Genomic DNA, 16,869 nt, shown 5'->3' on the forward strand with positions numbered 1-16,869 from the left:
GGTGGCGATACTGCATAGGCACCTAGCAAGGACATGAACCTCCATGAGTGTTCCTTATTTACGCATTTCAGAAATATAAATATTAATGTATCGATTTTAATTTGTTGTTGTTGTTTAATTAATTTTGTGCCATATCGCTACATGGGGTATAAGCTTTTTTTCTTTCGCCAAATTTTTAGGTTCGTTTGCATCGATGCAATTTTAATACGTACAAATCTCAATCTCAATATAAAATATCTACGTAATAAAAGATAGATTTCATGTGTTAATTAGTTCACAATGGCTCGGATAACATTTAATTAAAATAGACAAGTACTAAATAATAAATTTGAATTAAATTTATTTTCATAGTATCGCGTGCTCACTGTACTGCACGACCGATGGTCACACAGCTGACCTATCGATAGCCGACTATAGTTATCGGGGCTGAGTTAAGTTGTTGAAAACACAATTCCAATTGGCCATAAAACAGGCAAATCCGAAGTCCTCCAAAGACCTGGGATTTGCATGTGCCGCCAAGGAGCAGGAGATTGCAGCAGGAGCAGTCGGACCAGCAGGAGTGCGGTCGAGATCGGACTCAATTCGCCAGGCTACTGCGGCAACGTCAACAACAATATAGATACAGTGGCACATCGGGCTGCGATTCCACATCCGCACCCAAGATGAGCTGGTTCGAAAAGGCCAAAACGGTGCTGATTGAGGCGCTGGACATCCAGGACGATGACAGCAAGGCGGCGGAGAAGGACTCGCCGGTGACAGGAGCTGCGGGCGAAGGTGGCACACAGCCTGGCAACAATGCATCCACGGAGACAGTCGGATCCGCTGCCACGCCCGCTTCGGACACGCCTACATTCTTCGACAATCCGCATGCCAACGAGATGGTAACCATTCCGCCCACACCCACATCCGTGCCTGGAAGTGCCGCCTACGGCAAACGGCAGTCAGCCACTTCGGATTCGGTGGATCTGCTCTCCTCCCCGACCTCGCCCATCTCGCCATGCGGCGGCGATGTGCCCTCGGTGGCCAAGCGCATGTCCGAATCCTCGCTGGAACTCATAACGGCCACCACGGCCAGCGAAGTGGAGATGTCGCCGGACACGGAGCCCTCCTTGCCCGACAGCATTGTCATCATCGCCAGCAATGACACGTCTGACAATGCCGAGGGCGACGGCGAGGATGATGACGATGACGGCACCCAGCTGGAACGCCACATGGAGGATCATCTGAATGGTATATAGCCTTGCCGATATTCCCAAAACCTTCCTAACAGTGATAATCTTTCCATCTGCAGACTCCACGAAAACCATGAAGGCTCTGATACTGAGCGACATTCAGGCAGCCGGTAATGCCGACTCCGATTCCACGCAGAGCTTTGAGGACATCCAGCTGCAGATAAGCCACAAGGGCAAGTCACCAGCTCCGGCCAAGGCGGAAGTGGTGGACCAGAGCTACTCGTCCACCTCCTCGGACATTGAGATCATCTCCAATCCAAATGGCGACTCCAGCACCAACAGCACCACCACGCGTACCAGTCCGCAAAAGTTCAAAGAGCTCGCGGGCGGCAAGGTTTGTCTAAAGCCCAAGGGACACCATCGCGAGCCCTCGGAGATCTCGCTGCTGTCGGAGGACTCACAGTCGGAGCTGGACAAACTGGTGCAACGCATCAGCGAGCTGAACCAGGTGATTGAGGCGCGGGAGCAGCGACTGCTGCAATCAGAGCGCCAGAATGCCGAGCTCCTCGAGCGGAACCAGGAGTTGCGCGCCCGCGTTGAGGCGGCAGCCGATAGCGCCAACAGTCCGGATGCGGCGGATGCAGTGCAGCGTCTGTCAGCGCTGGACAAGAAGTTCCAGGCCAGCATCCGCGAACGCGATGCCCTGCGCATCCAAATGAAGAGTCTGCGCGATGAGCTGCAGAACAAAATACCCAAGGATGAGCTAGCCGAATGTAACGAGATGATCGCCGCCCTGCAGTCCGAGGGCGAGAAGCTGTCCAAGGAGATCCTGCAGCAGTCGACGATCATCAAGAAACTTCGCGCCAAGGAGAAGACTTCGGACACGCTGCTGAAAAAGAATGGCGAGCAGATCTCGCTGCTTTCCAGCGAATCGGAGCGCCTTAAGAGATCCCTAGCAGCCAAGGAGGAAATGGAGCGCACCCAAATCGAGGCGGTGTGCCGGATGACGGCGGAGAAGAAGCGCGTGGATGAGGAGAACGCCGAGAGCCGCAGTCGCATCGAAGATCTTCAGTCCAGACTGGCTGCCCTGCAAGCCAGCTTCGATGTCCTTAAGGGAGACCTCCAGAAGCGTACGCGATTGGAGCAGGACAGTCTGCGTGCGGAGCAGCAGGAGTACGTGCAGCAGGTCTCCGACCTGCGCGAAAAATTGCGTCTGGCCGAGCACAGCCTGGCCAGAAGGGAGCAGCAGATGCGCGAGGAGAACCGCCAACTAATGCGTCGCCTAGAAGCCGCCGAGCTGCGAGCGGAAAGTTCCACTCAAGAGCTGGGTGCCACTACCACACCGCTGATACGACAGATCGAGTCGCTGCAGCGCACCCTGGACCAGCGCTCCGCTGGCTGGAACCGCGAAGAGCAGCAGCTTCTCCAGAAACTGGACGACTCACAGGTACAACTGCGCTCGCTTCAGCAACTGGAATCTGTACAGGGCGAGAAGCAGGAGCTGCTGCGCACCCGTTGCGGCCTGCTGGAGGAGAAGCTGTCCAGCGCGCTGATGGAGGCGGAAGCTGCCAAGATGGCACTGCGTCAGCACGATCTGGAATCCGGCAATAAGGAAAACGACCACAAAAAGTGCGTGCCTTTAAGCGATTTATCGACTCACCCATTTCTTATACCATAAACTTTTTGTTGAACCTAATAGACAACTGAGCCTGCTGCAGGAAGAGATTAAGCAGCAGCAGGAGAGGATTGCGAGTCTGGAGCAGCAGTGCCTGCGCCTAAAGGCGGAAGCCGAGCAGAGGAAACAGCCCACGCTGCTGACCGTGGAGGCGGTGAAGGCTAGCAGTGAGTTGCAGCCACAGCTGCAAATGCAGCTGCCGAAATCCCAGGCACCACAGCGCTCCTCACCGCCTCTCAGCTTGGTGGACGACAGTGGTTCCAATGAGGAGACCCTGGGCGGCATGATCGACTGGCAAGCGGTAATCTAACCTACCTAATCTTTTAAATGAAGAACCTTCTTAAGTCTCTAATTTACTGCCAAATTCAGGACGACCTCGATTGCGCTTCCAACTCGGGCCGCCAGCAATCGGGCATCATCCAAGGTGTACACCTGAGCTTCCTGGCGGCCAACACCACAACTTTGGAGCACCTGCAGGCTCTGCTGAAGCAGCGCGACGGTGAGCTGACCCACCTGCAGTGGGAAGTGTCGCGCCTACAGGCAGAGCGAAGCGTGCTTGACGGCGAGATATCCAACCTGACCATCGAGCTGGAAACGGTAGGAATGAGAGCCCCTATTTATCAGAGATAATAATTCATTATATCCATCTAATGATAGATGAAGGAGAAGCAGCAGGTGTACGAGGTGATGGAGAAGGGTTACGAGGACCTGCAGCATCGCTACGACGCCTTGCTCCAGATGTACGGCGAGAAGGTGGAGCGCACCGAGGAACTGGAGCTGGATCTGACCGAGCTGAAGGCGGCCTACAAGCTGCAGATCGACGAGCTTCTGGCCGCTCCGCCACCCAATCTGCAACGACCGCCGAAGCAAACATGATTGCCGGAGCGCAGGATCGTCTCCCTGCCCGAGTTGCCATGCCTGCGGCGGACGTGGCCATCGTAACGTTGTCCAACTCCGTCTCCCATTCCCAGTTATAATGTATTATGCTTTCTATACTATTCGATTAGCCAAGCGATACGGATCCGGTGTGGGGCACCCACTTTCACGTCCCAATCCTCCCAAAACACCAGCCACCACACACATGTACATGCGAGTATATACCTATGATTTGCGTATGCTGACACCATCTAGTTATATTATGAATTGATCGATTGTGATAATTTAATTTATACTTATATATACATAAAGTTATCGTCTATGACTATGTACAAAACTGTTTCTGTTCCGAGCAGTTTGCCAGGCGGTTGTGACACAGCAGCAGAAGCAACAGCCTCTTGCAAATAAATCAAATATCAAATAATACAGAGTAATCACAGCGACTCCCGTAGGACGTCCTTAATGGCCTGGGTTAGAGGAAATACCGGTTTCTCGTTGTATTTCGAGTTTGGCAAAAAGCTGCATGAGTTCCTGAGATCATCGGTGTTCAGGGAGAAGACCATAACGCCGCCCAGATTGAGGGACTTTACGTAGTTGGCCTTGCAGGCGATGCTCGTTTGGTTTTCATAGGATATCCACTCCTGCAGAGCGCTTAAATATGGGGAACAACTGTCGGCATCGTAGGACAAGTTGGGTTTGAAATACTTGGCGGCACACTCACAAGTTTCGGACAGTGTGGTGAAGCCCAGTTGGCCACATTTTCCGTAACCCGAAGCAGGAGCTCCTATGCGGTGATTTAGGGGATTAACCAACCTGTTTGGTGGGTGAGAAAGTGTAATTAACGAGGGATTCATTCTGAAATGTATGCAGCTACTAACGTAAAGGAGTGTCCGTAGGTGGGCAGACCCACAACCAACCGCTGTGGCTCCAGGCCGCTCTTCAGCCACCACTGAACCGTGTAATTGATGTTGAACGTGGCCATTAGCGAACGTTCCTGCGAGCGGGCATAAAGTGGAGCATTTAAGCCTGTAAAGGGTGTGTCCTCGCGGTAAAAGTGGAAATCATAGGACATCAGATTTACATAGTCTGCGTACAGATTTAGCTCTCGGATGTCGTAGGCATAGAAGGCGATACCCTCGGGAGCAGCCACCGCCAGCGAGAGAATATTATTGGGGCGCTTTTCGCGTCGCCACTCCGTTCTAATCTCGTAAAGCAGCTGCGAGAGATGCATTCTCTCACGGTCGTAGGCACTCGGGAACTCCCAGTCCAGATCGATGCCATCCAAACTGGGATAGGTGCGCAATACTTCGCGGAGGGAGCGCAGGAACACCTTTCGCATGGCGTGGTTCGCCACCATGAGGGCAAATTGCCGCCCGCTGTCGGCTCCGCCGATCCAGAGAAGCAGATGAACCTGCGGGTGGGCAGCACGATAGGATCGGCTGTCGTTCTGTAGCACCTGTTTTAGGGTATCGGGAAGGACTATGGTGGCATTATCCAAAGTGGCGGGACCGATATTGATGTGGGTGCACAGTTCGCCGGGAACATCCAAAAGGCTAAGGTTGTGGTTGCCATCGCTGGCATAGTAGCAAACCAATCGCTGCTCTACCTTGTGGAATTCCTCAGTTTGGAGCCCCAGCAAACCCATGCCAATGAATCCCAAGAAGAGGCACAACAAAGACGACAACAAAGCACTCCAGCAGACCAAAGTTCGCAGGGTCCAATTGCGGTGTCCATGGCTGGGCAGCTCATTCGTTATCTTCCCCAAGGAGCTGCCCTCCAGTTTCTCGTAGTTCCCCATCTTCTCTGATATTACAAACTGTTATCATAACAAACGAAAAACAATAACACAAGAAGAAATCGATCAGGGCTGGCGTTCTTCGATATATTTGAAGTATTCTGTTTTTTAGAGGATGTTATATATGTTTTATTATTACAAATGTAAATATTCTACTTAAGCCCCTATTAAGCGATTAAACTTTATTAAGCTTAATCTAATATTTGTTAGCCATTGTTTTTATAAGGCTCTGACACTCTTCCTATATTGTCCATTGTATTAAATGCTTACTGTATTTTGTTATGTAACGCTCCATCCCTAGCTTATCGATAACAATGCTATTGTTAACAAAAACGCCTTCTTACATCGATATCATATCACAAAAAGAAAACAAATAAAATCAAAAGGAAACAAAAAACAGAATGCTGTGTGTTAAAAATGAACTTTAAGTGATCTCCGACAAACGGAAATTCCTCCAAAACGACAGGACAACGAAAACACATCGGAAAATCGAGTACCAATCCATTTGTTTATGTGACCCAAGGAGCGCCATGGAGGATCCGGAGGACTATGATCTGAACTTTGTGCAGCTGAGTCGCCAGCAGGTGCTGCAGCGATATTCGGGTGCAGTGCGTCAGCTGCGCCGGCTGGCGGATCAGCGGTACGGTGTGCGATCCCTGAGCTTCGACAATTATGTGCTCTTTCAGTATTTCCGCCAACGCAATTGGCAAACTGGCGTCACGCCACCCGCCCCCTTGATGGCCTACCTCAAGCTGGAGGTACTGCATCATCTGCTGGACCGGCGACGGCAAATCCTCTGCTGGCTGTTCTACCTGACGCTGGTGTCGCTCTGCGTGGCCGCCTACCGTTACGAGGTAACCAGCTCCACCGGCGGCCACCAGGAGCGCGTTGTCCAGGCCATGGTCTATCCCGGGATGCGCATGTGGCGGCGAATGACCATGCCGCTGATCCAACGATTCCCACAGCTTACAGAGCTCTACGACGAGTCCTGCCTGATGGGTAATCCGTTCTTTCAGCTGGAGGATCTGAGCTGTGGGCCGTGCGCCGATGTGGAGACCATCTGGTTGGAGGGCGAGGAGTGCGCAGATAGTCATCCGCTGGAGTACCATAAGAACCACAAGTGCCATCAGCCGGAGGGATCGCCCATTGCCTTTCGCAGCAACCAGCTGGAGGCCATTGACTTGAGCCAGTTCTACAACATCTACGCCAGCAATCATCAGATCTTCCAGCGCGACGCGTATCGGGTGCACTCGACCAACCAGGACGTGCACAATCTCGAGGATCTCTTTGGGCAGTTCAACAGCAGCTGGACCCAGCAGGCGCACAATCTTTGGCGCTGCAACCGCATGCTGCCCGCGCGCCTTTTGCGTCCCATTTTCGCACGGCCAACGCGATTGCCCAGCATGGGCGTGGCCCTGGAGCGTTATGTGGCCATCGATACTGCCCAGGCGCCGGCCTACACCTTGCCGGAGACGGAATGCTCCAATGTCTATGTCCACCAGGCGGTGGGCACGCGGTTCATCATCTTGCGACCCACCAGTGAGTGCCGGCACCGCTGTCGCACCTTGTCCCTGCGACTAACCCAGTCCTTTGTGCGTGAGTATCGTTTGAGTGCTTTTGTTTCGGGGCATACTCCACAGAAGATAGGTTATCATTAGCCATTTTGTGCTAATTGCAACTGTGTGTTTCTTGCACTAACGAGCCTTTCAATGTGGGGTTTCTCCTAAAAATCCCATCGATTTCTTACAAATTCCCAACGCTTTTGCAGTCAGTTACAATTGGTTGTACTGGAAACCGATCTCTGCGCCGGATCCCATCTCCGAAACGCTGTCCATCAGCCTAATTGGATCCTACTGCTAGAGGACAGTCCTACTCCAGATGACAGTCCACGTTTCCCGCTTCCCTCGCTCCTAGCTTTAAGCGCCATATATACACACACAACCACGACTTTTACCAAGCCAAAATTATTTTACGAATTTTGCCGCTCCATTGGATAAGCAAGCAAAACAAAAACAAAACAAAAGGAATGGAATGGAATGGAAATGAAAGAAACAAGGGAAGCTAGAAGCTGCCTTCGTTTTCAATTTACTAGACCCTTAGGCCACCGGCTCAATTCGTCGCCCATTGTAATCCTCAAGTCCTAGATCGTAAGCCTATGTTTAGTTTAACAGTTAACAAGCTCCAGGCCGTCGCGCTTCATCCTTGTGTTCGTCGTTCTACCCATTTTGCATTTAAAACTATCGACTTTAAGTTCTGTTCACACCAACTAGCGTAGCCAACGGAAAGCGATTTTGTAAATATCCATTGCCAGACTTGAGTTTGACTTTGTGTTTTTGCAACAACTCACAAAATAAAAGATACCTATTATACACCAAGCGCGTGATTCGTTTGCTATAATTATGGATATAATTATTTTAGTAAAAGCCCATCTATGTTTGAAGTTTGCCTCACAAAATGCCTTTATGGATAACAATTGCTGGTTTTGCTGATTTTGGGTAAGGAACTAATCGTAAAAAGGGATATATAAAGGGATTATACGCTTAACGATTCAGCTTTCTGAGGGCATCGAAGTACGAGCCGGTCATTAGGTCCTCCTCCTGGATGCCCAGTTCTCTGGACAGCTTCTCGGCGATGGCTTGGCCCTCCTCGAGGGTTTGTTCCTCTGTCAGGCACACCTCCAGTTCCATGAAGTGTCCCAGATCCTTTACCTCGTCCAGGTGGATGCGCGTCTGTCCGCAAAGGAATAGATGCCGTCGCTTTGCCAGGACACCAAGGACGCCGTTCGACTGGCGCAGGATCTTCTCCAGCACCTCCGGTTCGTCCACCTCCGTCTTGTTGAACTTGGAGAGCTTGGGACCGGCCACATCCGGACGATCGTAGTAGACCAATTGGGAGCGCGATGGCGCCTGCAAGTAGCGCAACTTTAGGCGACCACCCAGCGGTGATTCAAAGAACACATCCCGCTGCTCGATTAGCTGCGCATCCTGGCTGCCGCTCAGGTTTCTGGCTAGGATCAGGCGCTTCTCGAAGCCCTCGGCTCCACCCGGAATCCGTGCCTTCACCTCCACATTGCGCTGATCCGCCGGCGTAACAGATTCGCACATGTTGTTTACGCTTTTGTTTTTAACAAAATAGCAACGATAACCGAAAAGTGGCGCCACAAGATGCTTTCGATAACAGAACATCACAATGCCCAATATCCTACTGTTCCCACTGACCCAAAATCTGCCGAAGCGAAAGTGTTTTCCAGTTCGATATGTTTATTTTTTGCAAGTTGCAAGTTTGGGCTTTGCGTATTTTTAATTTGCTTATCTTTTGCTTCAAGGCTGCATGTTCAATTACTTTACAAAAAGCCCAAGGGAAAAGCTGGGAAGTGAGAATGGCCTAAATCGGTTTTAGTTTGGCGCCAATTTTAAAAGTACCAGTTTCAATCTGAATTGGCGGGATATTTTAAATTCCAACTTTACTAACTTTACTTTACTAAGCATACACGGCGTTATGGGGCATCTGAACAGATTCATCTTTCTGGCTGGATTGATGGCGTACTCCGCAGTAGGCGGAGTACGCCAAATTTCAAAGCACGACGAAATGCCATATGCCTGAGACATTATTGTCAACGCATTGAGACAAAAAAAAAGGAAACCAAAATCGAAATCTCAGAGCAGGTAAAATGAAAGTGATACTTTCCTTCACAACTCATTGTTCTATTTCTACGGCATGAGCAGAATGGTGAACGATCAGGACAGCGCGGAAACGGTGCTGCCAGGGGAAGATGCAGCCACCGGTGAATGGGATTCAAACGATATTCAGAGGAGCCGCATGGAAATGGCCAGGAAAAAGCCGCGCGGAAAAGGGCGACTGTGCATGATCATTCGGCTGGGAGAGCAGCCGCATTGCGAGTTCATCAACGGATTTCCCCCCAAGGATTCGTTGATGACCGACAAACGAGCAAAGTGACAAGACATTGGTGTAATGCCAAAAATATTTTCATCAAATGAAAAGGCTGAAGCGGATATGCTACATCTGTAAATAGTAGATTGGCCAATAGGCGGAATTTAATTATTTGAATACCATGTACATACGATCAAATGGCTTACATTAATAGTTAAATTGCATCATTCGTGTTTAATTTTTCCCATATAAAAGAGACATGCTGATGCGTTAATTCCGGCAATCCTGATTCAGCGGATATTTGCTCATTTTCCGAGAGGACACCTTTCGACCCAAAGGGCGTAGCAGCTCCTTCGCATCTTTTATTTGCTTTATTGATGAGTCATCAGCCAAGGATGCGCACGGGCACGGGCACGGATACGGATACGGATACGGATACGCACTTGATATGCTGCCCGGTTTATGGCCGGATTTTACGATCCGAGTGGGAAACGTTTTCGATTTACGCCAAAATGGGCAAGTGACATCAAAGGGGAGCTGGGGAAATTGATTGATAATTGATAACGCAACGCACGACACGAACCCAAAGGAGTTCAAGTTGGAGTTCATAGGGAGTAGTATATTCGAGTTGGCCATATATATATAACGCTATAATGGTACTAGATCAAAACAAGAAAGAACGCTATAGTCGAGTTTCCCGACTATTAGATACCCGTTACTCAGCATTTAAATTTAAAAAGTTTTTTGGCAAATCGACAGAAATTTACAAGACCAATACAAAAATGAAAAAATATCAAAACATTTTTCAAAAGTGTGGGCGTAGCAGCTTTTGGCGATTTGTGGGCGTTAGAGTGGGCGTGGCAAAAAGTTTTTTGGCCAATCGATAGAAATTTACAAGAATAATACAAAAATGAAAAAATATCAAAACATTTTTCAAAAGTGTGGGCGTGGCAGTTTTGGGCGGTTTGTGGGCGTTAGAGGGGGCGTGGCAAAAAGTGTTTTGGCAAATCGATAGAAATTTACAAGACCAATACAAAAATGAAAAGATATCAAAACATTTTTCAAAAGTGTGGGCGTAGCAGCTTTTGGCGGTTTGTGGGCGTTAGAGTGGGCGTGGCAAAAAGTTTTTTGGCAAATCGATAGAAATTTACAAGACCAATTCAAAAATGAAAAGATATCAAAACATTTTTCAAAAGTGTGGGCGTGGCAGTTTTGGGCGGTTTGTGGGCGTTAGAGTGGGCGTGGCAACATGAATCGACAAACTTGCGCTGCGTCTATGTCTCTGGAGTCTGTATGCTTAATCCTAACTTTCTAGCTTTTGTAGTTCCTGAGATCACAGCGTTCATACGGACGGACAGACAGACGGACAGACGGACAGACGGACAGACGGACAGACGGACAGACGGACAGACGGACATGGTCATATCGACTCGGCTATTGGTCCTGATCAAGAATATATATACTTTATATGGTCGGAAACCCTTCCTTCTGCCTGTTACATACTTTTCAACGAATCTAGTATACCCTTTTACTCTACGAGTAACGGGTATAACTAGCTAATTAATATGCTCATTCAATCCATTAGCTGATTTGCACTAAAGCAGCAAAGTTAGTGTAAACTGGTGAATCTTTGATGGCCTGAGAATGCCAGCCTCTTGCTTTCCAAGTGAATTGCTTACGAAACCGGAGGCTGAGTCCTGATTTTGGGACTCGTTGCCCGGCAATTTATGTTGGCAGAGTCGTCCTTGGTCCGTCGTCCAGATGTTTGGTCGCATATGCAGATTAAGTTGGAAGACTCCAGAATCCAGACTGCAAACTTCAGGCTCCAGCAGCCAGCAGCCAGCAGCCAGCAGCCAGCAGCCAGCAGCCAGCAGCCAGAACCAAAAACAGAAGCCAGACAAAGACGAGCAGGACGGAAATGGAGCAAACTAAACTGTTGTTGGCTTGTTAGGCAGATGGTAGACATATCCCCAGCCGGATGTGCGCCCAAGGATATGCTTACAAGGCAAACAAATTTACCCATAATGCTGTCAGATGCATATCGGCTCCAGTCCGCACTCCGGATGACTATCCATTATTTGTATACCCTTTTACTCTCACTCTCACACTACTGCTGCATGCCTTTATGGCATTATGCGGCCACTTATTCGATGGTAGGGTATTATTTTCGGCTCGGCCCAAAGCAGATTGCATGCCACCATCCTGGGCTGCCTTTCTTGGGGGGTGGGGGGGGGGGGGGTTGGTCCTTAAAAATTTGTTGATTTTAGTGCTGCTGCCAAGACAGGACTCAACTGAAGTTCCATCGCCTGCTGTTGCAGCACTGTGCGGAAAAGTTGCCAATTGCAACAGAAGTGCTTCAAGAAATCAACAAAAAAAATGCAACTGAAAGCAGGTGTTTTTTAAACGGAGAGCTACTATATATCTATATATACATATATCGGTTTATATATGTATGTTTATTACGTTTTTCCAAGTGTAACGCCTTTGCTGCTACAATTTTTGAAATATTCACAAAGCAAAGAGGAGATGTCCTGTGCGAAAGGGAAATTGGCCGCCCGCTGGGATCCGTGTCCGTTGGCTGTCTTTCCGATGTTGTTGCCGCTGCTGATGTTGTTCTTATTGTTGTTCTTATTGTTGTTGTTGTTGTTGCTGGTGCTGGTGGTGATAGTGCCGGCCAGATGGCCACGCCTCTCCCCTTCGCCGCCCCCCACCACGGTTGCTATGGCATCTTGGTGATTCTTTCACGACTTGCATCCGTTTTTTTGGCCCTGACAGATGAACGATGCCGCCTTGAATGCTCCAACTCCTGCTGCTCCAACTCCTGCTGCTGCTATTTCTCCGCCGGATGTTCCGGTTGTGGCCTCTCCGGACCATCGAAGGAGCCCAGGGAGACAAAGGAGTTGGGCGGACCATCATTTGTGTATTTGCCAGACAAATTGGATTTCAACTGTGGCTCCAACTCCCTCACTCGCCGCCAGCCGGCTTGCTCAATTAACTTTGTTGCCCAGTTCCAGATCCAGATCCAGATCCCGATACATATCCCCAGATTCGGATTCAGATTCAGATCCAGATCCAAACAGGCCATTTCTCTTGCTTCACTTGTGACTCCTTGCAGCTGGCGTTCCTTTTTTGGTATCTCAGCATTCGGGCGTGCCAGTAGCCCCAGTATCCTTGTATCCTTGTATCCTTGTATCCCCGAATCCTTCGGCTTGTTTCCTTTTCCTGTTTCTTGGTCCGCACACAACGGAGTGCATGCTTGATAAATGGCCAGTGATTATGCCACGCCCCCCCGCCTCGTGGCGCCTCGAAATGGGGGCGGATTAGTGATGTAAGCCACAAATGCACATCGATTAGCATCGCCAAATGGGCTAGGAATATAAATCGAGTGGGGGGCCAGGCCAAGATCGATGGTTTTTGGGCCACGAAATCGATTCGGGCCAAGTTTATGTACGGCCAGAAAGTGTAGTTCTTAGTTCTGAATTTATTAATAATTGTTGAAATATTTATAATTGGTCAACGCGACATTTATGGCCGATTTCGATTAAAGTTGCAGATTTGCAATTGGAATTAAATATGCAACAAAGAGACGCAATCAATACAAAAATCATATTTGAATAATTTAATGTTGCAGTTTTTTCCACTTACACTCGACAAAATGAGTGTGAGCAAATGGGTGTGAGTAAATGAGTGTGAGTAAATGAGCACGAGTGAATGAGCACGAGTGCGCTAAACACCCGCATTGGCTACATGCACAAATTTGCAATATTTATTTAGCGAAATTTGTGATATGGACTTGCCGCTCCGGGCGATGAATATTTGAATAAACAACCACAAAAACGAGTGTAATGGGGGGAAAAGCGTAGATGCCAAGCCGAAAGTGCAGTGCTCTGCAATATCAAATTAAATGGAACGAAAGTTCAAATTGATAAACCAAAAGCATACTTAATATTAACAGGCTTCGTAGCTAATTAAATGCAGAATTCAAATGTACCACTGAGAAGAGAAAATATGCAAATATTCTGGAATATGAATTGTCATCAGGACGTTCTAAGGAGTCATAGAAAGGACATTCAGAGGTATGGCATAGTGTCGAATGGTAAAGAGATGACAGCTACGCGATAATGATTTCCGTTTTCACACCTCGCTGCGACACAAAGGATGTCAAATGAAAAAGTGCCAGCACAAGGGGGACGCAGGGGCGTGGCTCTTTCGTTTCTATTTTTTTTTTGTGTGCAATGGTGAAGGGGGGTGAAGGGTGCTTAGGGGTTATGCCGACGGCTAAAGCGGAAGTGCAGCATTTGCACATTTCCGGCGCTGCTCACTCAGCCCGCGCATAATCGATTAACTGGCGCGCATAAACATGACCGCAAATGTGCAAATGCAAAAACACAGGGGCGTGGGCTTTGGGGGTTTTTAGAGGGGGGGGGGGGGGGGGGGGTGACTTTGTAGCGGGTGATGTCGACATGCATAAATGCAAATGCCATGGCAATACATATGCAAATTACTTCGCGCTCACTCTGCCTCACAAAAATGCACCGCAATCCGGACGGATACGAATCCCGGATACGGGCAGCATTGCAGCGGGGGCAGGTGGCACGTGGCATGTGGCATGTGGCATGGGGCATGGGGCATTTGGCGGATCTGGCGTGCTTATAGTCCGCCGCTAATTTTGTGTTTTCTCTGCGGGCTGGCAGCCACTAAACTAATTGCCAAGCGAGACTCTATACCCCATTTCCATCTGCATTTCCCAGGGAAATCGTCGAGTGCACGCCATTGCCATACGGATATGCTGATATACGGATCGAATTGCACGGCGGAGGATTAGTGATGGTTGAACGGGTCCAAGATATGCGAAAAAGTGCACTCAAGTGCCGGAGAAACGCTGCAGAATCAATCAGGAATAAATATGCGAAATAATCGAGTGAATGGCTCGATATGCTTAAACAACTTGGAAATACTTTTCCATGTTTCTCCTAAATTATGGGTAATTAACCAAATGAGACTGCCAAGCAAAGCATCTCATTTCCAGCAGTAAATAAGCAAATTGTATTAGCATTGTGGTTATTCACTCTCTGCGAATAAATGAAGCAAACTGCAATCGATTCCATTAATAATATAAATCGCATTGAATGTTGAAGGCCAATTGACGCTTTGAACTACGGAAAACCGTTTGCCGAATTCCCAGCTGTGTAATCGATCTAGTTTAGGGGTCATCACCCCAGTATCCTAGTATCTAAGAATCCAAGTATCCAAGTATCCAAGTATCCAAGTATCCCAGTATCCAAGTGAACAGTTTCGGGTGTAACCAATGGTCGGTATTCCCCAGCACTGGACATCCACACCCAGGATGTCTTGTTTGCCATCGAATTACTTTGGAATTGACAAAAGGGCTCTCTCTCGGTTGGCCAAAATCCCGGTGAAATTTATGACCCTGTCCGTAGCGAACAAAAAAAGAATTCCGCAGTGGTGGTGGTGTCCGGAATGGAGTGGAGTCAAGTAAATCAGAGGCCAAAAATGGCGCAAAACTTTCGCCTTGATTTTTGGCAAATTAATTTTAGTTAAATTTCAACACGTTTATTTCGTGTGTAAGGTGGCAAAAGGTGGGAGGGGCATGGGGCAGGGGGCAGGGGGATGCGAAACCCGACAACTTATGAGCCAGGGGCGGTGGTTTTCAACGGGGGCGTGGCGTGGGTGGTCCACAAAAGTTGCCTGTTCCCGGGTACAGCTTGTTGGAAATTTCGAGGCGCATAACTTTTGCCATATTGTTTTTGAGTCGTGAGCGCGCAAATTGAAAAAACAGATGGAAACTCAGGAGCGGGGCCGGTGTTAGAAATTAGAAAGGGGGTCTGTGCGGTGGTAGGAGGGGCACTTTCGGCAGGTAATGGGGTAATTTGAGTTGCCCTGGTTGATGCAGACAATTCGGGTAGCTAAAAACTGAAGTATACGGCGAACGGCGGTTGCCAAAGTGCCCAAAAGTTGCTAAAATTCAACGAAACGAGCCGCCAGTTTTCCCAGTTTCCCCAGTTTCCCCCAGTTGCCAGCAGCTTTTGTCTTGATTTCTACAAAGTCTAGTGAAAGTAGTCTTATAAACAAGATGCGTGTCACAGGTCACAGGTCACAGGTCACAGGTAAGGTGCTTTGAAGTGCGAAAATCGACTGAGGAAAAAGTTGGACAATAAACGCAAGGCCCTAAAGCCAATGAAACTTAATGGACTAAACATGTGCAAGTGCTCGTATTTGAAATGCTGGAAATCGAAGAAATTGTAGAAATTGAAGAAAACTGAGGTGCTCGAAAAGCATAGCATACTTTTGCGGGCTGCCTTTAAGAAAACTATTACTCACGTTGGTTGGCATGGACACCCGTTTGCAGTGGTTTCTCTGTTTTTGTGGCATTGTCATTATGACCACGTCGCCTCTTCCTTGCTTCCCAGCTTCCCAGCTATTTATTCGCCTGCTTTCCTTCCATTTTCCTCACATTTCCCATCTGCTATCTGGGGGTCCAAGGAACAGGTCCTTTTTCCGGCTGCTGTTGTCGGTTTTGTTGATTCCTAATCAGAAACGTGTTTGCATGCACACAGTGCCATTGAGGGGGTGGCTCAACTGCGTGGGTGGAGAAGTGTGGTGTACTGAACTGTTGATGGTGGGAAGGGGAAAAGGGGGAGTGGGAAGAGGTGGGGAGTCTGGATTCGGAGGAGGCTGTAACCACCCGTTGCTGTCGCTTGAGTAATGGCTGCAATAGGCAACGTGCAACGCCCGGAAAACTTAGGAAGAGGTGCTGAAAATGGTGCCGGGGGGAGCGGCAGACAGCGCGATGCACTGACAAAAAATGGGGGGAGTGGCTGGCAGGAGACAAACGGCAGACAGTGGAAGACAAGTGCAAGGACTAGCCAAGTACAGAGTACAATGTGTTTTGCTGCGTGCGTGGTTTCATTTTCAATTCCGTTTTCCTGTCACACACACACCCCTCCCACACCCACACCCTCCCCCTCCCGCCGCCGCTCTGTGCACTGAGAAAAATGTTACGAGACGCTGCTCTCGAGATTATTAGGTTTTTTGTACAAAATGATGGGTTTATTGAAAGCATCAGCATGTCTATGGAATTATCATGAATATAGCCTTTTTGTTTGTGTAATAATCAGCTATTTCTTCAAGTGCACAGTGGGCGTGGGGGGATTTGATGTGCAGAGATATAGAGCGGAAGTGGCTCTATGCAACATGCGTTCGACAATCAAGCGGCTGCAAGTCAAAAGTCGAAACTTTATTCGCAGCTGCACACAGAGAAGACCTCAACCATACACACAAAAAAACCAAAAGAACCAAAAAAAGAAGAAAATGTTGAAAAGTGTGCGGGGAAAAATGTGCAAGAAGTGTGCGTGGAAAACACGGAGAAAGGAAACTCAAATCGAAAACGAAATCGAAACATTCATTCATTTATTCATGGCATTAGTTTCTGACAGACG

At 48.7% G+C, this 16,869-nt stretch overlaps 5 protein-coding genes across 5 annotated transcripts; 3 read left to right on the top strand and 2 right to left on the bottom strand.

Moving 5' to 3' along the window:
- Window positions 1–412: 412 nt before the first annotated feature.
- LOC120455855 (TATA element modulatory factor) lies at window positions 413–4,147 on the top strand. Its single transcript, XM_039642326.1, has 5 exons — window positions 413–1,230; window positions 1,292–2,801; window positions 2,872–3,148; window positions 3,217–3,444; window positions 3,505–4,147. Exons 1-5 carry the CDS (start codon window positions 663–665, stop codon window positions 3,721–3,723), a joined length of 2,802 nt encoding a protein of 933 aa, XP_039498260.1. The 5' UTR covers window positions 413–662; the 3' UTR covers window positions 3,724–4,147.
- Window positions 3,997–5,563, bottom strand: LOC120455856 (chitinase-3-like protein 2). The gene is made up of 2 exons (XM_039642327.2): window positions 4,602–5,563; window positions 3,997–4,536 (listed from the first exon to the last, which is right to left on the bottom strand). Exons 1-2 carry the CDS (start codon window positions 5,519–5,521, stop codon window positions 4,158–4,160), a joined length of 1,299 nt encoding a protein of 432 aa, XP_039498261.1. The 5' UTR covers window positions 5,522–5,563; the 3' UTR covers window positions 3,997–4,157.
- A 286-nt stretch (window positions 5,564–5,849) lies between these two features.
- Window positions 5,850–7,893, top strand: LOC120456478. Its single transcript, XM_039643342.1, has 2 exons — window positions 5,850–7,114; window positions 7,287–7,893. Exons 1-2 carry the CDS (start codon window positions 6,049–6,051, stop codon window positions 7,376–7,378), a joined length of 1,158 nt encoding a protein of 385 aa, XP_039499276.1. The 5' UTR covers window positions 5,850–6,048; the 3' UTR covers window positions 7,379–7,893.
- Window positions 7,894–7,952: 59 nt separating this feature from the next.
- LOC120456479 lies at window positions 7,953–8,706 on the bottom strand. Its single transcript, XM_039643343.1, has one exon. It carries the CDS (start codon window positions 8,701–8,703, stop codon window positions 8,059–8,061), a length of 645 nt encoding a protein of 214 aa, XP_039499277.1. The 5' UTR covers window positions 8,704–8,706; the 3' UTR covers window positions 7,953–8,058.
- Window positions 8,707–9,058: 352 nt separating this feature from the next.
- Window positions 9,059–9,591, top strand: LOC120456367. Its single transcript, XM_039643180.2, has 2 exons — window positions 9,059–9,183; window positions 9,244–9,591. Exon 2 carries the CDS (start codon window positions 9,245–9,247, stop codon window positions 9,473–9,475), a length of 231 nt encoding a protein of 76 aa, XP_039499114.1. The 5' UTR covers window positions 9,059–9,183; window position 9,244; the 3' UTR covers window positions 9,476–9,591.
- The last annotated feature ends 7,278 nt before the right edge of the window (window positions 9,592–16,869 follow it).

This window comes from Drosophila santomea, chromosome X (assembly GCF_016746245.2).
Source record: "Drosophila santomea strain STO CAGO 1482 chromosome X, Prin_Dsan_1.1, whole genome shotgun sequence".
NCBI lineage: Eukaryota > Metazoa > Arthropoda > Insecta > Diptera > Drosophilidae > Drosophila > Drosophila santomea.